The 20,404-nt window shown below is 35.1% G+C and overlaps 1 protein-coding gene across 1 annotated transcript in view; it reads right to left on the reverse strand.

Moving 5' to 3' along the window:
- GRID2 (glutamate ionotropic receptor delta type subunit 2) overlaps positions 1–20,404 on the reverse strand; it is a 1,404,204-nt gene that overhangs the window by 639,399 nt on the left and 744,401 nt on the right. Inside the window, exon 3 of the mRNA XM_035004503.1 lies at positions 4,594–4,878. Within this exon, the coding sequence (XP_034860394.1) occupies positions 4,594–4,878 (285 nt within the window). The remainder of the gene's footprint in view (positions 1–4,593; positions 4,879–20,404) is intronic.

Consider the following 20,404-nt stretch of genomic DNA (forward strand, 5'->3'; position numbering starts at 1 on the left):
CTCTCCCTAGATAAGAGAGACTTATTTACAATGAAGATAATGTCTTTTTCTGGACATATGCCAAGCAGGTTTACTTAGAAGCCCATCATAAAAGATAGAGATTCCCTAAGCCAGGATTCCTTAGCTGTCACACGAGCCCACTGCATGTACAGCATCCACCAGAGTGGCTACACATAGTCTTGTAAGACAGGAGGTCAAGAGGAAACAACATTAATATGAGGTTCACGCTGCTTGCTGTACCATGAGTATTAAAGTCCTCTATCTGTCTAAAGAAGTAGAATGTTTTCTGCCAGTATCTATGAAATTGATGCAAGCTAACTTAGCTTGCAAGTAGGGTAAAATCTCAGACCCTTCATAGCTCTTGACAATATTATATCACAACTCCCAGCTGTAAGAGAGCCAAAAAATGTAGTTTTTCAATGGGAGGTATTGGTCTCTCAAATGAACTTCGCATTTTGTTGGCAAATTGAAAAGCAAGAATGGTTATTCTGCAGGAAGGCAGCTGTTTGTGCCAATGGGTCAGCCTACTTTGGCCCAATGACTGTCCTGTTTCCATACCTCCAATGATAGCCAAATCTTCTTGAATTGATATACAGTACTTTTCTTTGAAAATCTTAATATGGTGAAGATCTGCAGGCTTGACATCATTTTCTCTCTTTAATAAAGATGATTCTATGTATTTCATTTGTAAACTCATTTTTTTTTAAATTTTACAGTTGTCAGGAATTAATTTTATTCTTATTTCTATAGAGTCAAAATAGTGGTGAAAAACGAGAACTATGGAAATGACTATCAGTGTTGGAATTCGTGCTTCTCAGCTTACTCGCAAATTACCTGATGTCTTACATCCTCAGCTTTTTCATTTGCAAAAAATCACCATCATCATCATCAGCAGGGGCAGCAGCATTACCATCATAAACGAGATGATACGTGTAGGCACTGTAGTCACTTGGAACAGAGCCTGGATATAATAAATGCTCTCTGTAAGATTAGCCCTTTTTATTATAGTCTTGGGGAATAGTACACTGCAACTCCTTTATACTCATTATATGTAGTTAGGAGTGTAGACTCTGATCAGCCTTTAGAACTCAGCTCATTCTTAGCTGTGTTTTGTGAGAAAGTAACTCAGTTTTGTTTTTTTTTTTCTGTTTTCCTTTTTGTAAGATTGTGATAATAATGTTACCTACTTCATAGAGCTGTTGAAAAGATTACATGACTTAATGTAAAATACTTATTCTTGGACCTGGCAAATTAAATGCTCAGAGAGATTATTTTTAATATTTTTATTGCTATAAGACTTGTTCACAATTTCTCTCTGTTGGAGTGACTGTCTCTCACACATTGTGAAGTTAGCTAGCATTTTGAAAGGCAACCTTCAACGTCAAGGTCCACCCATAAAGCCTTCTTTGATCACTGCTGCCAAAAATTCAACACCTTCTTCATTACACACCATTAGCATTCAGTTTGCGTCATTCATGACACTTAACACACTATTTTCTCGATTAAAAAAGTCATAAATATTTTACCTCTTTTGTTAATTGTAAGCTTCTTATGGGCTAAGACTACATTCTGTAAAACTTTTTATCTCATATTTTGCATTGCACTAAGCAAGTGAGCAATGAACATTTCTTAAATAGCGCATTTTTTAAAAGCTCAACACTTCCTAAACTCTTTTCAAGCCTTTTTAAAAATGTCTTGAATCAATCCATTCAAATAAAGTTTCCACATTTTTTTTTTCTGTTTTCATCCATTTACTTAGAATCAAACACTTGAATTTTCTTTGTTAGGGAATTTAATGTAGACTTTTATACTGTGCCCTTAATCATAATTAACTGCTTTTGAAAAAAGTGTTTCTCTAATTAACTGGATATAGAAGCTTAATCTTTTTTTCTTTTTTTTAAGGTATATTTTTATAAGCAAAATACATCTTTAATCACATTTGGCTCCAGCAGGATGCCTTATTTCATGCATAGATGATGCTTAATCCATTCCTTAATGAAAGCAATTCCTGATAACCAAGATAAAAGTCAAGTATAATTCCAATGTTTGGACTTAAAATGATGACATCGATGAATGGATATGTAAATACATGTAGCCCTCTTCAAGGTAGAAGGTATTTGGATAGCTTGATGTTTATTTTGGACTCTAGCCCAGTTCTTTACTAGGAAGATTTATTGTGAGCATCAAAGGGAAATTTTCTTTTATTAAACAAGAGTATTACTGGAAATAATTTTAAGGATATGAGCAGGGTAGTTTTTCATGAATTATTAAATTAAAAAGTAAGTCAAAAGCAAGTTTATCATCAAAGTAAAAGAACATATTATTATTATTATTATTATTATTATTATTATTCCTAAAACAAATCCTGCTTCTAACAGAGAACTCCAGTCATGCACTGTGATTACAGCATCTTATTTACTTATTAAACAGAGGAAAAGAGAATAAGGAATTTCAAATGTATGTAAATGATTTTCTATGACTATGAATTTATTGTACATTTTCAAAAACATTTGCCTCATCAATAATAAAAATGTATTCTCTTATAAGAATTTCCTAGCTGTAAACCATATAGGACTTGGAAACAAGATAACAAGGGATTTTTTTTCCTCATGGATGTATATAATGAAAAAGTAAAATTCTCATTTTAATGTTGTGAAAACTTTCATCAAAAATCACTTTTCTTGGGCGCCTGGGTGGCTCAGTCGGTTAAGCGACTGCCTTCGGCTCAGGTCATGATCCTGGAGTCCCGGGATCGAGTCCCGCATCAGGCTCCCTGCTCAGCAGGGAGTCTGCTTCTCCCTCTGACCCTCCTCCCTCTCATGTGCTTGCTCTCTCTCATTCTCTCTCTCTCAAATAAATAAATAAAATCTTAAAAAAAAATCACTTTTCTGTTCTTTATTTTACTGGACTACTTTGGTAAGACTAACTAAAAAATGTTTTCCCCCTCTTAAAGAAAGGTTTACAGTTTAAAAATTCATTATTTCAAGTTATATTTGAGCAGAGGTCATAAGAATGCCAGTTAAGGTAATAAAAATCATAGATAATATGACGGAAAGAAAACTGACAAAGGCATATTCCACATACTGATTCCAGAGGTAGAGTCTACTACATTCACTAAATAATCCTATCAGCAAATTTCAAATTTGCGTTCAACCCTTACTTTTACTGATGAGCCAATTATTTTTTCGTTTCTGTTTAATTTTATTCATTTCAGTCTCTTGGTCTTTGTTCTGTGATCCCTAAATAATATGAATTAAGTAACAAAAATAAGGATTTCCGTCCTGGAGACAAGTGTGCTTCTGGAGAGGGCCACAGACTTCTGGCTGAAATTTCCCCGTCAAGTTTAATCTACTCTGGCTGCCAAAACCCCATGCGACCTTTGAATAGTTAGGGATAAATGTAACTGCCACTTGGTCTCCCTCTGTGGGAGTCCACAGGGGCTCCTATTCGCTGCTTTCCAGATTTCTGCCAACCTGTTTGTGCTCAGTTCTACTGATGCCACTTTCTGGCTCGCTCTTGTGTAACTGTTCTCTAGTATTGTTCACAATGCTGGGTAGATTATGACAAGAAAACCATTATTTTTAAATGTTTATTTATTTGCTAAGAAAAAATTGGTTGTACTACAGAGGGTGAAGTCTTCGTGATTTTTTGAAATAAAAAAATAAAAACTAGACCCATCCATCCTGAATGGAAAACATTTTTCTGAGACTCCTTTTTAAGGCAAATCTCTAAAGAAACATATGTTTCAAAATACATATCTTCATGAAGACCTGCTAATTTCCTCTCATTTTATTATATCCATCTCTATTCCCCCTAATGACAAAAATTGGACAGACTAAATTTGAACATCTTTGGGATCAGTCAGTTAGAAAATAGATTTGTTCAGGAAAAAAATAAACTATAGTTGTCATTTTTGTTCACTTTTCTTAATGTAACACAAGTAAAAATACTGAGACAAAGTATCTTCTCAAATTATAGTAAATTTAGGGCAAATGCTTTGTGTTTTATCTTGGGGAGTTAAATAAATTAAGTGTCTTCATACTACTCAGCATTTTTGTGAAATTTCATATTGCAGACAAAATGCCATGCTAACTATAAAGTAATATAAATCGTTACTCCCAAAGAGTGTAAGGATGTAAGGAAATAGGTCAGGTTTTTTTTTTTTTTTTTTAACCAATAAATATAAATAGGCATCTATTTTCAGTGTTCCAGGATCTGTCCAAAACAGTGTTTTATTATTCTATAAAGATACAAATGTTTTTGAAAAGGGAGAAAGACGGTATTGTCTTTGACTTCTCATTATTTGAAAAATCAAGACATATTGGAATCAAATTCCCTTTAGAAACATTTATAAACTGAGCATTAGGGACAGGTATTTATTTTTTAATTTGACTTCAAAGTGATTTAATACAAACGACTGAACTTGAACTCAGTAAAACTTTTTGTTTTTGCTGCTAGATTTGTAAGATTATGACAGAACAAGAAAATCACAGTTAACAATGAGTAAGCTCCTTGAAGTTTTTTAAGATTTAATGAAGTTACTTGCCATGCAAATATCAGCTTACAAAACTCACACAAATCACAAACACTTACCGTATTCGCTATCATAGAATATAATGAATTTCTGCCAGGCATATTCTGTGACCACTCTCAGGATAACATCATTTAAGTAGACAGGTGGGCGAACAGAGAGAGTGTAGTCATCATTCCTGTTGCTCCGCGTGAGTCCACAGCCACTCCTTGGGGTCCCAGCTGTTGAGCGCTGTATGAAGAGGTGGGGGATATGCATGGCATCTGCCAGAGACTGGAGGGACCCTGCTGACGTGCAGCCAATGGAGCTGACCAGGGCCAAGATGCCTTGATTCATAAGTTCACAGGCTGCAAGAAAGCACAGTAATATTCAAATGTCAATGGGTTTCATATAACTTCTCTTTTGGAGGAACAGTGAAAAAAGCTTATGGGGTTATTACACAACTACGGATTTTTTTTTTTTTTTAAATGAACATTCTCCATGAAGAAATCCTCAAATTACAAAACGCTACTGGAATTCAGCTAACGAACTCTGCCCTTATTAGCTATTTGACCTTGTGCAAATTACTTAGCTTCTCGTGGTCTCATTCTCATCATCTGCAAAGAGGGTAAACAGCATGAATCTTGCAGGATTATTGCTAGGATTGGAGATAATTCAGTGTCTGTTATTTGCCTTTCACATGATAGGCACTCAATTAGTGACAGCTATACTTTTATAATGATCAATGTATAAATTCAGAGAAAAGGCAATTCCTCACTGAGTACGTAATACAAGGTTTTCAAAAAGCAGATAATATGTAAATTGGTGAATGAATAAAAGGAGATGAAAGGCTTAAGTAAGGAATTTCTGGCTACAGAAAACAGAGCCATTCTGGTATCTAAAGTTTAATGACCCTTTGTCTCTCTCATTAAACTGGAAAAATGAAAATGTTTTTGTTCTTTTCCTTGGCAGTCAGAAAACTCATGGTCAAATCAAATACTAAGTTTCAACAATTATCTCATTCTGGTTTCTGGTTGAACAATTTCTAATCCTTATTATATGATTTATTATCTGTGTTTTAATTTCATTTTAACTATTCTGGGTATGCATATATGTTTACTTCAAAACATATTTAAAACTGGGTCAAATACAAATTATAAGTACATATAAAGACACAGCATATATAGAAAAATAGTTAATAAGTCTTAACTTTCTCTCTCTTTTTTTAAAGTAATCTCTATGTCCAATGTGGGGTGTGAACTCACAACCCTGAAATCAAGGGTCGCATACTCTATTAACTGAGCTAGCAAGGTGCCCTTTTTTTTTTAGCCTTTTGATTTTTAAAATTTTAATTAATTAATTTATTTTTTAAAGTAAGTTCTAAGCCCAATGTGGGGCTTGAACTCACAACCCTGAGATCAAGGGTAGCATGCTCTACTGACTGAGCCAGCCAGGCTCCCCCTAATAAGTCTTAACTCTTAATAACTCTTAATAAGAGTTAAGATATCTGAGCAATCTCAGAGTGCCAATCTTTGAAGGCAAGAGGTTAGAAATAAAATCAAAAGTAAATTGAGATGGAATCAAGGTAAAATAAATATTATTTGAGAAGGCCCATTATTATAATTGGTCCAGGCATTATTCTAGATTTTAGGCACTGTAGGTATAATATTCTCAATATTTATACATTATTATAATCTGTTTTGCAGAGTTTTAAAAAAAATCAAAGAAAAACTTAGATGAGAAGTACCTCCATGTAATTAATTGGCCAGTTAATGAAGGCTGACAAAGTGCAAGCTTGGAAGTACTATATTAACGACATGCACATAAACACCAAATAAATTTATTATGATTAATTTTAAGCCAACCAGTACATACAAAATAAATTAATAACTATCAGGGACATTATTTTTAAGCATAAGACAGGTTATATGATTTCAAATGAATTTGAAAGGTTGCATCAAGGATGAATGCTTCTTAGGCCATAACAGATTGAGGTTGAAGTTTCAGTAAAAATCATAGAACCTACTCAGGTTTGTGAATTCAACATTTATAAAAGCAATATGAATTTCCAGTTACAATGGATTTAGGCAAAAACACTGGTCAAAAGTTTGCTTCCTCACTGTAGGAAAGAAGACCATTACTGATTTATTAAGCAAATAGGTATTCACTTTTTAAAAAAGATTTTGTCTGAAAACTTGGCTCATTTAGCATTTAAAATCAAAATATGGAGAATAGCTTAAGGTATACACAACTGAATTCCATGTTTAGATTACACTAATTTAAGATGATCAAATAAATACAACAGTTTACATAAATCTATCACAAAAGTTATAAAGTTATAAGTATAGAAATTGAGATGAGAAAATTCATTTTAAGTATTATATGTTGTCTCATATGAAAATTGTCTATTTTAATCTTCATATTTAAAAAGAAAAACTCTTGAGTCATATATAAATCATTATTTATCATATAATTTTGCTTTAGTACATAATCTGTGATTTCTTCAAACCAACAATGTTACTTCCTATTAACCTCTGTTAGTGAGAACACAAACTAAGCAAGCACTAGAAACAATTGCTATTATTATATAAGCAAATGTATTACTTTTAGATTATTTACTATTTGGTATTATCTATCTTGTTAAATATATAAGGAAGGATGACTGAAAACTCTCTATAAAATAAAAATAGGAATCCTCAGAAATTACAATCAGAAAACCATATAATATTAAATCTGAAAGGTAATTTAGAAATCAAGTAGTCCATTTTCAACTTTTTGAGGAACATCCATACTGTTTTCCAGAGTGGCTGCACCAGCTTGCATTCCCACCAACAGTGTAGGAGGGTTCCCCTTTCTCCACATCCCCGCCAACGCCTGACGTTTCCTGACTTGTTAATTTTAGCCATTCTGACTGGTGTGAGGTGGTATCTCATTGAGGTTTTGATTTGGATTTCCCTGATGCCGAGTGATGTTGAGCTCTTTTTCATGTGTCTGTTGGCCATTTGGATGTCTTCTTTGGAAAAATGTCTGTTCATATCTTCTGCCCATTTCTTGATTGGATTATTGTGGGAATGCAAGCTGGTGCAGCCATTCTGGAAAACAGTCTGGAGGTTCTTCAAAAAAGTTGAAAATAGAGCTACCCTACGACCCAGCAATTGCACTACTGGGTATTTACCCCAAAGATACAAATGTAGGGATCTGAAGGGGTATGGGCAGCCTGATGTTCATAACAGCAATGTCCACAATAGCCAAATTATGGAAAGAGCCAAGATGTCCATCGACAGATGAATAGATAAAGATGTGGAATATATATATACAATGGAATATTATGCAGCCATCAAAAGGAATGAAATCTTGCCATTTGCAATGATGTGGATGGAACTGGAGGGTATTATGCTAAGTGAAATAAGTCAATCAGAGAAAGACATGTATCATATGATTTCACTGATATGAGGAATTCTTAATCTCAGGAAACAAACTGAGGGTTGCTGGAGTGGTGGGGGGTGGGAGGGACGGGGTGGCTTGGTGATAGACATTGGGGAGGGTATGGGCTATGGTGAGTACTATGAATTGTGTAAGACTGTTGAATCACAGACCTGTACCTCTGAAACAAATAATACATTATAGGTTTAAAAAAAGAAGAAGCTAGTAGGAAGGGAAAAATGAAGGGGGGGGGAAGATCGGAGGGGGAGACGAACCATGAAAGACTATGGACTCTGAGAAACAAACTGAGGGTTCTAGAGGGGAGGGGGTGGGGGGATGGGTTACCCTGGTGATGGGTATTAAAGAGGGCATGTATTGAATGGAGCACTGGGTGTTATACGCAAACAATGAATCATGGAACACTATATCAAAAACTAATGATAGGGGCACCTGGGTGGCTCAGTTGGTTAAGCGACTGCCTTCAGCTCAGGTCATGATCCCAGGCTCCTGGGATTGAGCCCCGCACCAGGCTCCCTGCTCAGCAGAGAGCCTGCTTCTCCCTCTCCCTCTGCCTGCCGCTCTGCCTACTTGTGCTATCTCTCTGTCAAATAAATAAATTAAAAAAAAAAAGAAAAAAAAGAAAAAAAAAACTAATGATGTATGGTGATTAACATAACATAATAAAATTAAAAAAATAAATAATAATAACAATAATAATAAAAAAAAGGAAATCAGGTAGTCCAGGGATGGAAAATCAACTTTAACTGCTATGCCATCTGTGACTGGGTTGGTAAGCTGGCATCTTGAAACACTATTTTGAGAAAAATTTTGAGACTCAAAAAGAAAGAGTACTAAAATCATTGTGTTAGGTTTTTCATAGGAAGGGACTGGGAGAGTAGTAGCCTGCAGGTCTTAGATATGTATCCCACTTATGGTGTTCCAACTTCTGTTGTTCACAGTTGTCAAGAAAACATACAGTACCCCGTTAAAAAAATAGAAGACCCAGGTCTCTAACTTATTGTCCAAAATGCTTTTCAGCATAGTAAGCAAATGATACTGGTAACCTTACAATTTTGTGTGGTAAAGAAAAGATAGACAGGTCTCCATAGGGAAAAGCTCAATTGGAGATTGTGTATTGTCAAGTTTGGTAAAAAGAGGTTGATCCACTAAGGAGAAAAGGAAAAGCCCACACACCTAAAATGAATTGAAACTGAGTGACCCCAAAACAACGCTGGTTGGGCACATATATAAATGGGTCTGCAAAGCAACCTATCAAGGAGATACTTGACACCCACTTTGCCCCATTTTACCAATATTGGCCGGAGAAGAAAAGATACAAATTTATATGCTCTTGACATTGACCCTTCATAGGGCCCTATATAAAGGTGAGCATAAAAAAAGAGATTATAACTGATGAGAGCAGAAGAGAGATTTGAGAAAATGAAGGGCTACACCAAGAACAGGAACAAAGATTAGTGAAGCAATCTAACTTTTGCTACAAGAATTCCACGTATCGACTGTTAGAAAACTACTTATTTAGACTTTCAGTTCTATACAATGCATTCTTCAGTTATTAGATAGTGTGAAACTGAATTTGCAAGATCAGAGTGTGTTTTTTATGGGTATCCACCACCTTTTTATTGTAAGAATCCAAAACAAGGACTTCTCAATATCATATTACTTTCCCACTATTATTTCAACTCCCATGATTTATTTATTTTATGTATACATGTACACACACCTCCAAACATAGAGTATATTGAACCTCTTGGTGGTTTGGTGACTCCAGCTGTCTGAGACTTTAACACTATCAAAGATGTTTGGAGCCTGTACTAATTGCTGGAAGCACACCTTTTTTCCCCCTCCCTCTCCTCCTTCTCCACTCCCCGCCCCATCCTCTTTTAATAGCAACTGCAATTAGTAACACTTTTACCCTTTTGGGTCACTCAGCAGTTATGAAAATGAAGTTCTCTGTATAAATGTGTAAATTTAAGTTAAATGATGTTCATGTACTCTTTTTTTTTTATCTCTGAAACTAAGCAGTTTGAGTCTTATTTTTCTTATTAAATAAAATGTGATTAGAAGTAAAATCTATAAAGGGTCTTAAAATCGATTACCTGTTATTTAATTCTCAAGGCAGACTCAGTGAACTATTTTTGGATAGCACCATCTTTCTTGAATACATTTATTCCCTTTGATATATTTTCTAACTTATTTATATTGATCAATTTGTCCCTATATAACCTCTTCGAGCGATTTTAAGTCACATCAGGACCTTAGCACATTCCATTCATACATTTATTCTACAACACACATTTATCAACTTTTAACTATGAGCCAGGAACTTCTTTGGAGATCAGAGAATGCATAAGCAGATTCCATCCTCAAAGATCTCCCAATCTATTCACCATAGTGTTTCCAAAATCTCTAAATCTGTACCAGAATTCAAAGTGGAGTTTTAAAAAAAAATACAGATGACTAAGTCTACTCCTAGAAGTTCTAGTTTATTCATTACAGGCTAGTGGCCATGTACTTGCATTATGATGTATTATCTGAGTAGTTCTGATGTGTAACCCTTTCTGGAAAACCTGAGTCTGGTGGACTGTAACTGTAATACTCTTCTTGATGTGATTGTTGCAGAACATCTAATATTTGTTGATTTTCTCTTACTTTTTTTTTTTTTACAATAATATTGTTGACAATATGGCTATAACCGGGGAGTAGAATTTCCCTATTTTTCTAATTCTTTTAATTTGCAAGTGGGGGTGAGGTATAAGAAAAGAAGATACATAGAGTTAATAAGAATTATTGTACTCCAAAAGGTGATCCTTATCTCCATTTTATTTCTAAATAATAAGCTAAGAAGTTTATTCTTGGAATGAATCTTCATTCTTTCAAGTTCCTCCAATTCAGATACAGAGTACCATATTTCCACCATTCTAAAATGTATGTAGCTTCTATATTTTATCATATCTGAAGTCAGGGCCTATTTTAAAATTGATCAATACATTTAATATGATGGATTATTTTTCTTGAATAAAATCAGTAATCAATATTGAATTTTATAATCAGTGAGCTCTTAAAAATGAGAAAATAAGGTAAGCTTCCATGGCAGATGAAAGATTTGTACTCTTTCTACAAAAGCTGAATTTAACTTCTTTTTTCCTATTTAGTTCATTAATGAATCACAAGCCCAGTGTTGATAATTACTTCCTTCTCTTTTTCAATCACCAAAAAGCACCTGACCTTTGCTTTCATACTTGTAGGAATATAGTAACACAAAATACTTTGAGCCTATACAGACATTTAGCATTATTTGCAAATATGATTTTCAGCAACCATCTGAGAGGTGGCATAAAAAAAGTAGGATTAATTTGATTAATCATCAATGTAGTTTGCCAAAAACATAATAATTTGGAACAAATTCTTCTAAATAAAGATGGTCTTTATATATAAATAGTGTTACAAGGTCCAGTTTAATCATAATTACCTACTCAGTAATTGATACAGAAAAATTCATTTAATTATAATCAAAAACATTAAGACGTAATTTCTTCTTTAAAAGAATATAAATGGCTAAAATGGTTGATTACAAGCCATTAAATGAGTTCAATTGAAAAATTGAATAATTTTCAGTCGACTCTCTTTTTATTCACCTAAAGCCAGCAGGAATCTCTCATTTGTGATCTAAGCCTGACATGGACTAAACATTTAACCTAGCACCTAGCATAAGTCATTTTATTTTTCCATTTACATTTCATAACAACCCTATGCAGAAGAGCTATTATTATTGTCATTTTCAAGTAAGAAACTGGTTAAGTGAAGTTAAACACATTGTCCAAATTCACACTATTAGGAAGTGGCAGAGTTGGGATTCATATCTAGCACAGACTTCAATGCCTGGGCCACAGACAACTGAAAACTCAAGTTTTTAAACACAAAGGCACATATAAAAAACTGTACATCACTTAACTCACTCTTAATATAAGATTCAGGATATTTCAGCTGCCTGGATGTAAAAAAGAAAAGAATAACAATGATTATGATACCATTTTCTCTTTTTTCCTTTGGGTTTGGGATTAAGGCATTAATCCTACATAGTTTCAGCTCCAAAAAGAAAGAGTATATACAGATAATTTTAAGAAGGGTGACACAAACTTTTAAGAAGAACTTAAAAATATTGAGTATACTTTCAATCAGTCCCTAGAGTGGTTCCACTAACACTGATGTGATAAAAATGATAAAAATAGTGACCAAATGTCTCTTTATCTTTGTGTAGTTGTTTGGAATTTATAAAATGTTTTTATTTGCATTCAATTACTTTATCAGCACATGGCTATACTGTATAAATTTCCTATCCTCATTTATTTAACACTAATTTGAGGCTCATTCTTACATTTCCAGTAATCCATGGAGAGAAGGCTGGAACATGGATTTTATGATGTTGACTCTACAACCTTCCAATTATATACTTTCATAGGCTTCTCTTTATGGAAATTCAGATTAGTCTCCTCCCTTTTAATGTTAATAACAATTCTGCAATGAACACACCTATGTGCATAAATATCTATATGTTACAAATGTAAAATATACATACTGTATCAGGCAAGGGCCTGGTACTTAGGATGGGAGGTAGTCAAAAATAGGCCAGTATACAATGGAAGAGGCAGAACACATTCAAATGCATGTACAGTGATGTACCGAGTAGGTGCTAGGCCAACAAGGGCCATTATTCTGATAGCCCAAAAGCATTTTCCTAGACTGTGGGTTGGAAAAGCCTTATAGGCAGAAGTGAATCTGGAGCTGCAATCTGAAGGATAAGTAGGAACTAATTAGGTGAAGAGAAGTTACCTTGATGAAAAAGAGTGAAGGAAATACTTCCAAACAGAAGAAATAGAATGTGCAAAAATTCTGTGGCAGAAAAAGCATGGGATACTGAAGAGGGAAAAGAAGAGCCAGGTAGCTGGAGTACGGAGAGCATGCTAGAGAGCGCAACAAGGTGAGGGTGCAGGGGCAGTCAAGAAATAGGAACTCTGCCTGGGTTTGTTTGTCTTGTGGTAATCTGAGGGAGAGCTTTACATATTTTTAGTATCAACCCTTTATCTGTTCTTTATATGTTAAATTACTGCCTTTATTTTCTTGTAATTTAAATTTATATACATATATATAATTTATATAGCTCTTTATAACTTTTAAAATTATTATATAATCAGATTTGTCAGTCTTTTACTGTCAGAAATATTTTCCTTCACACCATGTTTAAAAAGGCCTTTTTCCCACAGGCTACCGAGTTATGATCATTTTATCTAAAACATTTTCCCTATCCTGTACCCCACAGCTGATCATCAGCTGATGAAAGATACAGTAATAAGAATTTAGGAAACTAGATGAGTGCAGAATGTTGTATGTGGTTGATACAGGCAAAATTTGATCTTTAGCTGCATAATCCCAGCCAGCAAAGTATGAGGATTAAACATCATTGTGACAAGAATGATAATCCATATCATACAATATGTTTGTCTTCAAATTTTTCCATCATTTTATGGAAATTCTAGTTATTAAAATTATTATTCTTTTATAATATGGCACACCCTGGAATTAGAACTGATTCTTCCAAGATGAGTGACAGAATACTTAATGTACTCCAGCAAATTACATCTTTTAAAAATAAGAGTAAGATCATGGTAAAAAGATATGGGGAACTGAATGTTTATGTTTGTGTAAGATGTAAGAGGAAGACAGAATGACAAAAAGCAAAACAAACAAACAAAAAACCAATATGTTCCTGAAGTTATTGCCATTTATCCAGAATATCAAAGCCCAAACTCAGAAGTCTTCTTCAATTAGTTCCTCTCTCTTGAACCCCATACTCCTTCACATCAACTTTGGTTGACCCATATTGTTAATTCTACCACCTAAGTATTTCTCAAAACTATTCCCTTCTTGAAATAGTCACTGTCAGTCCTTTACTTCAATCTGTATCACCACTAACCCAATTACTGAAGCTGTCTCCCAGCTGGTGTGATTTCCCAGCCCCCAGCTTAAACTTTTTAATCTTCTACATTGTAAACAAGAATATCTATTTTTTAAAATTCTCATTATGTTATTTCCATGTTTTAAAGGCCATCAATAAAAAACTGAGACACTATTACAGAATGGTGGGACCAAAGAAAAATGACAATTCAATGTAACATAAGATCCTGGACCAGAAAAAAGAAAAAGATTATTAAAGAAATTGGTGAATTTTGAATAAGGTTTGTAGTACAGTTAATAATAGTGAACCAGTGCTAACAGACTGTGCTTGATAATTGTACTATGGTTATGTAAGATGCTAATATTAGGAGAAGTGGGGTGAGGAATATAAGGAAACTCTGCACTATTTTTGCAATCTTTCTATAGGTCTAAAAGTACTTCAAAATTAAAAGTTGAAAACAGATAAAACTATCAATAACTTCCAACTTCTGCCAGAAAAAATCCCCAACTCTCAGCATGGCATAAAAAATCCTAATGTCCTAGCCCCAGTCTACATTTTCATGCTCACCTCCAGCTTCTATCCCTTGCCACCACGGCTTTCTGCCATTTCACATGCCCCCTTACCACCATGCTATTTATACTTGCATTATATTATTTTGTCAGTAGCCTAGGTGCTTACAGAAAGTATTATTTTTGACAACTTAACAATACTGCTTCTTCTGATTCGTGAGCGTGGTATATATCTTCATTTAACATAGTCTTTTTAAAATTTTCTAAGCAGTATTGTGCAGTATTTGGTGAATTAGATTTTGCACTTCTTTTGTCATATTTATTACTAAGGATTTTAAGTATGTATATTCTGTTGTAAATGGTACTTTTTATTTTAATTTCCAATTTTTATTGCTAGAATATAGAAATACATCAGATTATTGCATATTGATTTTGTATTATGAATCTTATTAAATGCACTTGTTAGTTCTAGTGTCCTTTTTTTGTGGATTCTATAGAATTTTCTACATAGACAATCACATCATTTTCAAAAAAAAAGTCAGTTGCACTTCTTCCTTTCCAATCTGTATGACTTTTATTTCCTTTCATACCTTATAGCCCTGCCTAGTACAGTACAATGCTGAATAGATATGGTAAGAGCAGCCAGCCTTCCTTTGTTCCTGATCTTAGAGGGTAAACATTCCATCTTTGACAAGTAAGTATGACCTAACTGTAAATAGTTTTTTGACCAAGTTGTAGATGAAGTTGAGAAAGTTCCCTGCTATTCCTAGTTTGCTGAGAGTTTTTGTCAGGGATGGACCCTGAATTTTGTCCAAAGTTTTCTGCATCCATTGAAATGGTCACATGGATTTTTTTTTCTTGGTCTTCTCATGTGAAAAATTAATTGATTGATTTATGAATGTTAAACCGTCCTCACAAAGTTAAAGCTGCCCTCTGTAAATGAGTTGGGATGCAGTCACATCTGTTGGGTTTTCTGGAAGGCTCTGCCTATAATTAGTGTTATTTCTCCCTGAAGTCTTTGGTAGAACTCACTAGTTAGACTTTTTGGGAGTGGAGTTTCAGCTGTGAGAAGGTTTTTAACTATAAAAACAATTTTATAAATAGAAACATGGATATTTAGCTTATTTAAATTCTTTTGAACGAACTTTGGTAGTTCGTATCCTCCAAGGAATTTGTCCTTTTCATCTAAATTGCTAAATTTATTGGCATACAAGTGCTCATGATAATCCCTTGTAATTCTTTTAATATCTGTAGAATGTGTAATGATGTTGCCTCTCTCATTCTTGATACTGGTAATTTGTATCATCTGTTATTCCTAATCAGTCTGGCTAGAGGTTTATCAATTTTATTAACTTTCTCAAAGAAACAGCTTTTGGTTTCAGTGATTTTTGTTACTGCTTTTCTGTTGTTGTTGTTTCCTATTTCATTGATTTCCCACTCTGCTCTTTGTAATTTCCTTTCTTCTGCTTAATTTTAGTTTAGTTCACTCTTCTTTCTTTAAGGCAGAAGCTGTGATATCAATTTTAGACCCTTATTTTCTTCTAATATACTTAGTCCTATAAATTTCCCTTTATGTACTTTGCTTTAGTTTGCTCTTTTTCTGCTAAATTTCACCTATTATTCATTTATGTTTTTCACCTTCCCAGCAGGCATAGTTAACCATAGTTATTTTTGTAGTTTTTGCTTGATAGTTCCAACATCTGGGTTATAGCTCAGTCTATTTTTGTCACTTACTTTTTAAAAATGGATTTTTTTTCTTGCATTTTTGGATGGGTCTCATTATTTTAGATGGATTGTTGGCTAGCAGAGATTGAGATAAATAGACTATATTGGTACATTTCTCCTCCTATCAGGCTGCTAGTGTGTGGGTGAGTTAAACTAGTCGGGAATTGATCTGGATATGTGGTGTTTTTGTTGTTGTCCTCACTTTGGGCAAGGCACCATAAGCTTCAAATTTTTCTAGCAGCAGGTAGCTGTCACTTTGTATTTAGAATGGGGCCTGGGTTGCCAGATTTTCTTCAGTGTTCCACTCCTCCCTTAGCTTTCAACTGCTCCTTCCCAGACATACACAGTGGAAATCCTGTGTGTCCCAGATCCAGCACCTGTGGCAGACAGCCAACTTACTCAGAAGTAGGTCTTTGCTGGCCTGTCCAACCACAGCCTCAGTCTCAGGCAGGCCTTGTGTACCTGGGCCTTGAAGGTGGACCTTCCCCAGTGTTGCTACCCCTCATCTCTGAGAGCCAAACACTACCTTTTACTTTTTATTATTTTATTTTATTTTATTATGTTATGTTAATCACCATACATCATTAGTTTTTGATGTAGTGTTCCATGATTCATTGTGCATAACACCCAGCGCTCCATGCAGAACGTGCCCTCTTTAGTACCCATCACCAGGCTAACCCATCCCCCACCCCCCTCCCCTCTAGAACCCTGAGGGTATGTGTTATGATGAACGCTGTGAATTGTGTAAGACTGATGACTCACAGACCTGTACCTCTGAAACAAATAATACATTATATGTTAAAAAAAAAAAAAAGAAGAAGAAGAAAATAGTAGGAGGGGAAGAATGAAGGGGGGGAAATCAGAGGGGGAGACGAACCATGAGAGACTGTGGACTCTGAGAAACAGACTGAGGGTTCTAGAGGGGAGGGGGTGGGGGGATAGGTTAGCCTGGTGATGGGTATTAAAGAGGGCACGTTCTGCATGGAGCACTGGGTGTTATATGCAGACAATGAATCATGGAACACTACATCAAAAACTAATGATGTAATGTATGGTGATTAACATAATAAAACATTGCCCAATGTTGATGCCCCTCATCTCTGATAGCCAAACACTACCTTTTACTTTTGATGGTTGGGCAGGAGAGAGTTTTCTGCTTCCCTGAATGAGTAGACCTCTTTGATATTTGTAAAAGATCCTGGACCCAAAATGTTTTTTATGAGTAGAGAGGTTTGAAGGCTCTTGCTTTGACCGGTGTACCAACAGCAATGGATCTTAGCAAGAACCCCATGGGTTTTTTGTCCTTTCCTCAGCACCTTAAGATTTTTACTTTGTAGGTAATAAAGGCTGGACAAGTGACTGGGATATTGTACCTGCTTCCCTACAGCCAGCCAGCTAGCCTACAGTGTGCCTGCACCATGGAGTGGAGCTGTATCTGATACCGGGCTGATCCCAACTTTCTTACCGAGAACTCAATGGAGGGCCATGGCAATTGCTTACAAAGGAGTATGAACTGCCCCTTGTGTCTGGGATCCCCAGCTATTCCAAACAAACACAGTAGCTCATGAGTGGCTTTTACAAATTCATAAAAATTCTAGGTGATTCTCCCCAGCCTGTGTGGAAGGTAATAAGCTCCTCCTACATTTTGTCAAAGTCCAGACTGCTTTTGTGTTTTGCTGGTCCTTGAAGGAGCTTACCCCTCCTTAGATTTTGGTTTCCTTGGTTACTTGGAGAAATGTTGTGGCATGAAAAAAATTATGATTTTGATGACAGGTTTAGCTTTTTTTTTTTCTTTCTCGTTTTTACGGTGGGAACAACTTTTTTTTGCACCTTTTACATCACAAGCAGAGGTGAATGTCCAACCACTGTCTTATCCAATGCTGTGTTTCAGATTATCACCATGAAAAATTTTACTTAGTTTACTAATATTTTATTTCTTGAGAGCAATGTCATTCAGGCACACACATTATAAGAAGAGGACTCATTCTTCATGGGAACTTACTCATCATGGCCGCTAGGCCCTCTCTAAGCTCAGGCCTGACCATAATTCTGATGTAAACTAATGTCTTCAGCCTTGCTCAGTCTACTTTAGCCACACTGCTCTCATTTTTCCATGTAGCCTCTTTTCTCTGTATTCCTTCTGCCTGGGTGCTTTTGACCCATACATTCCTTCCTCCTGTTCCCTCGTGCTAGGTTTCTGCTCCTGCAGCCCCTTTTCCATGTATCCCTGTTACTCCCTATCTCATGACTTACTTTATTTTTTCTTTAACATTTATCATTATCTGACTTTATAAATGTTTGTTTCCTTAATTGTACTCTTTCTTCCCCACTAAAATAGAAACTACATCTGAGCAGGAATTTTGTCTGTCTTACTCAATGCTTTATACCCCAAATCTAGAACAGAGATGGGTCTATTGCAGGCATTCAACGAATATACACTGAATCAATGAATAATTGAATAAACACTATAGCTGCAGTCTATCTCCAAAGCGGACTGGTGGAAGGTAGCTTAGGTACACTACAAACGGTCTTCCCGCCTTAGTAGTTCAATGTTACTCAAAGTTTACCTGTTTCACAGAAACTGTTTACTCTTGCTGCTAAAGAAGAATCCTAAGTGTTGACAATAGCAAGACAGGCAAGGTGAGAAGGATATGTCCTTTGTAACAAAAATATTTTAGCATTTCCAATGTGCACTATTTAGAAATATCAATAATCCTTTGTGATAGGACTAGCATATATAAGCTGCGTCAAAGCAGAGATGCTGTGCATCTTTTAAACTCAGATGTTCTTGGCATGTAGGAGAACTTAGTAAATATTTCTTAAAAGCATGAAGATGATATTATATGTAATAGATTAGAACATTTAATTTGTCTTCAGAAACAATATTTTTCAGAGATTCTTTTTCAGTAATAATATATCAAATGCTGTCCATTACCTCTTTAGTCTGTAAATACTCATTTTAAAAGTGCCTAAAATTTTGTTTGATTAATATCATCTTTTAATACTATGTATGTTTTAGATAATTTTAAACTAAGCAGAAGAATTCATTTGGTTTTTTTTAAATTTAATTTTATTTATTTTATTTTTTTTTTAAAGATTTTATTTATTTATTTGACAGAGAGGCACAGCGAGAGAGGGAACACAAGCAGCGGGAGTGGGAGTTGGAGAAGCAGGCTTCCCGCCGAGCGGGGAGCCCGATGTGGGGCTTGATCCCAGGACCCTGAGATCATGACCTGAGCCGAAGGCAGACGCTTAACGACTGAGCCACCCAGGCACCCCTTCATTTGGGTTTTTAAATGAACTAAAATGGCTATTTCTATGACTTATCATAGCAACCATGAAAACTCATATGATTTTCTAACGTAGTATATCCCAATCCATTGTAAGATAATTTAATTTTTTTCTCAATCTTTAATCTGTGATTTCATTTTGATCTGATTAAGACATATGGTTGGCAGCAGAAGCTAGATCACAGTTATCCATTTGTGAATCGATCACCACTATCACAATTTATGGATAATCACATTTCACTTAGCATAAAATGCACTTGGATTTATTCTCTGCCAGGAAGTAATCTTTTACCATCTGCAGTTTGTTATTATATTCTAATTTCACTAATAATGCCTTTCAACATAGTATCAGAAGCATTTCTATTTCTGGGGAAAAAGACTGTCTACATACTTTACAGAGCTATGGAACAGTGCGTAAGGTCAGAAACACTATTTGATAGTTAGCTTGGACACCGCTAGCAGCAATTATGAAGTGAAAAGAGATAATTCCTGAAAAGTACAGCGTAGGTCACGTGTACTCCTTTCTCTTCTCTGTTTTTTTTAAGCAGCACTACACAAGCTGTTGAAAAGGCCTGTATTTAAATCTCTGACACTAATTCTCTTTGTGTACAATTCACTTAAACGTACAAAGATAATGTTTCTTCCAAGTGAAGATATAAAATTGAAACAGTAGGTTGACATGACAATCTTCCAACCATTGACACCAGCATGGGAAAAAAAAAAAGAAAGAAAGAAAGAAAGAAAGAAAGTGACAATAACAACAACAAAAAAAACCCAACCAACCAAGCCCCCCCTACTCCTGTTATTGCCTAGAAACTGTTGCTTTCAGAGAAAAAGCATGGGAAATGTGTTGGTTTATAATAAAGACGTACATTGTATGTGAGGAATCCTGATTTTTAGTCTTGGTTCAGATGTGAATCATTGTTGGGCCTTGGGCAAGAATCACTTTTTCTCTTTAAAGGGTTTCAGTTTC

Source organism: Mirounga leonina, unplaced genomic scaffold, assembly GCF_011800145.1.
Source record: "Mirounga leonina isolate KUSES-001 unplaced genomic scaffold, KU_Mleo_1.0 Mir_129, whole genome shotgun sequence".
NCBI classification, from domain to species: Eukaryota; Metazoa; Chordata; class Mammalia; order Carnivora; family Phocidae; genus Mirounga; species Mirounga leonina.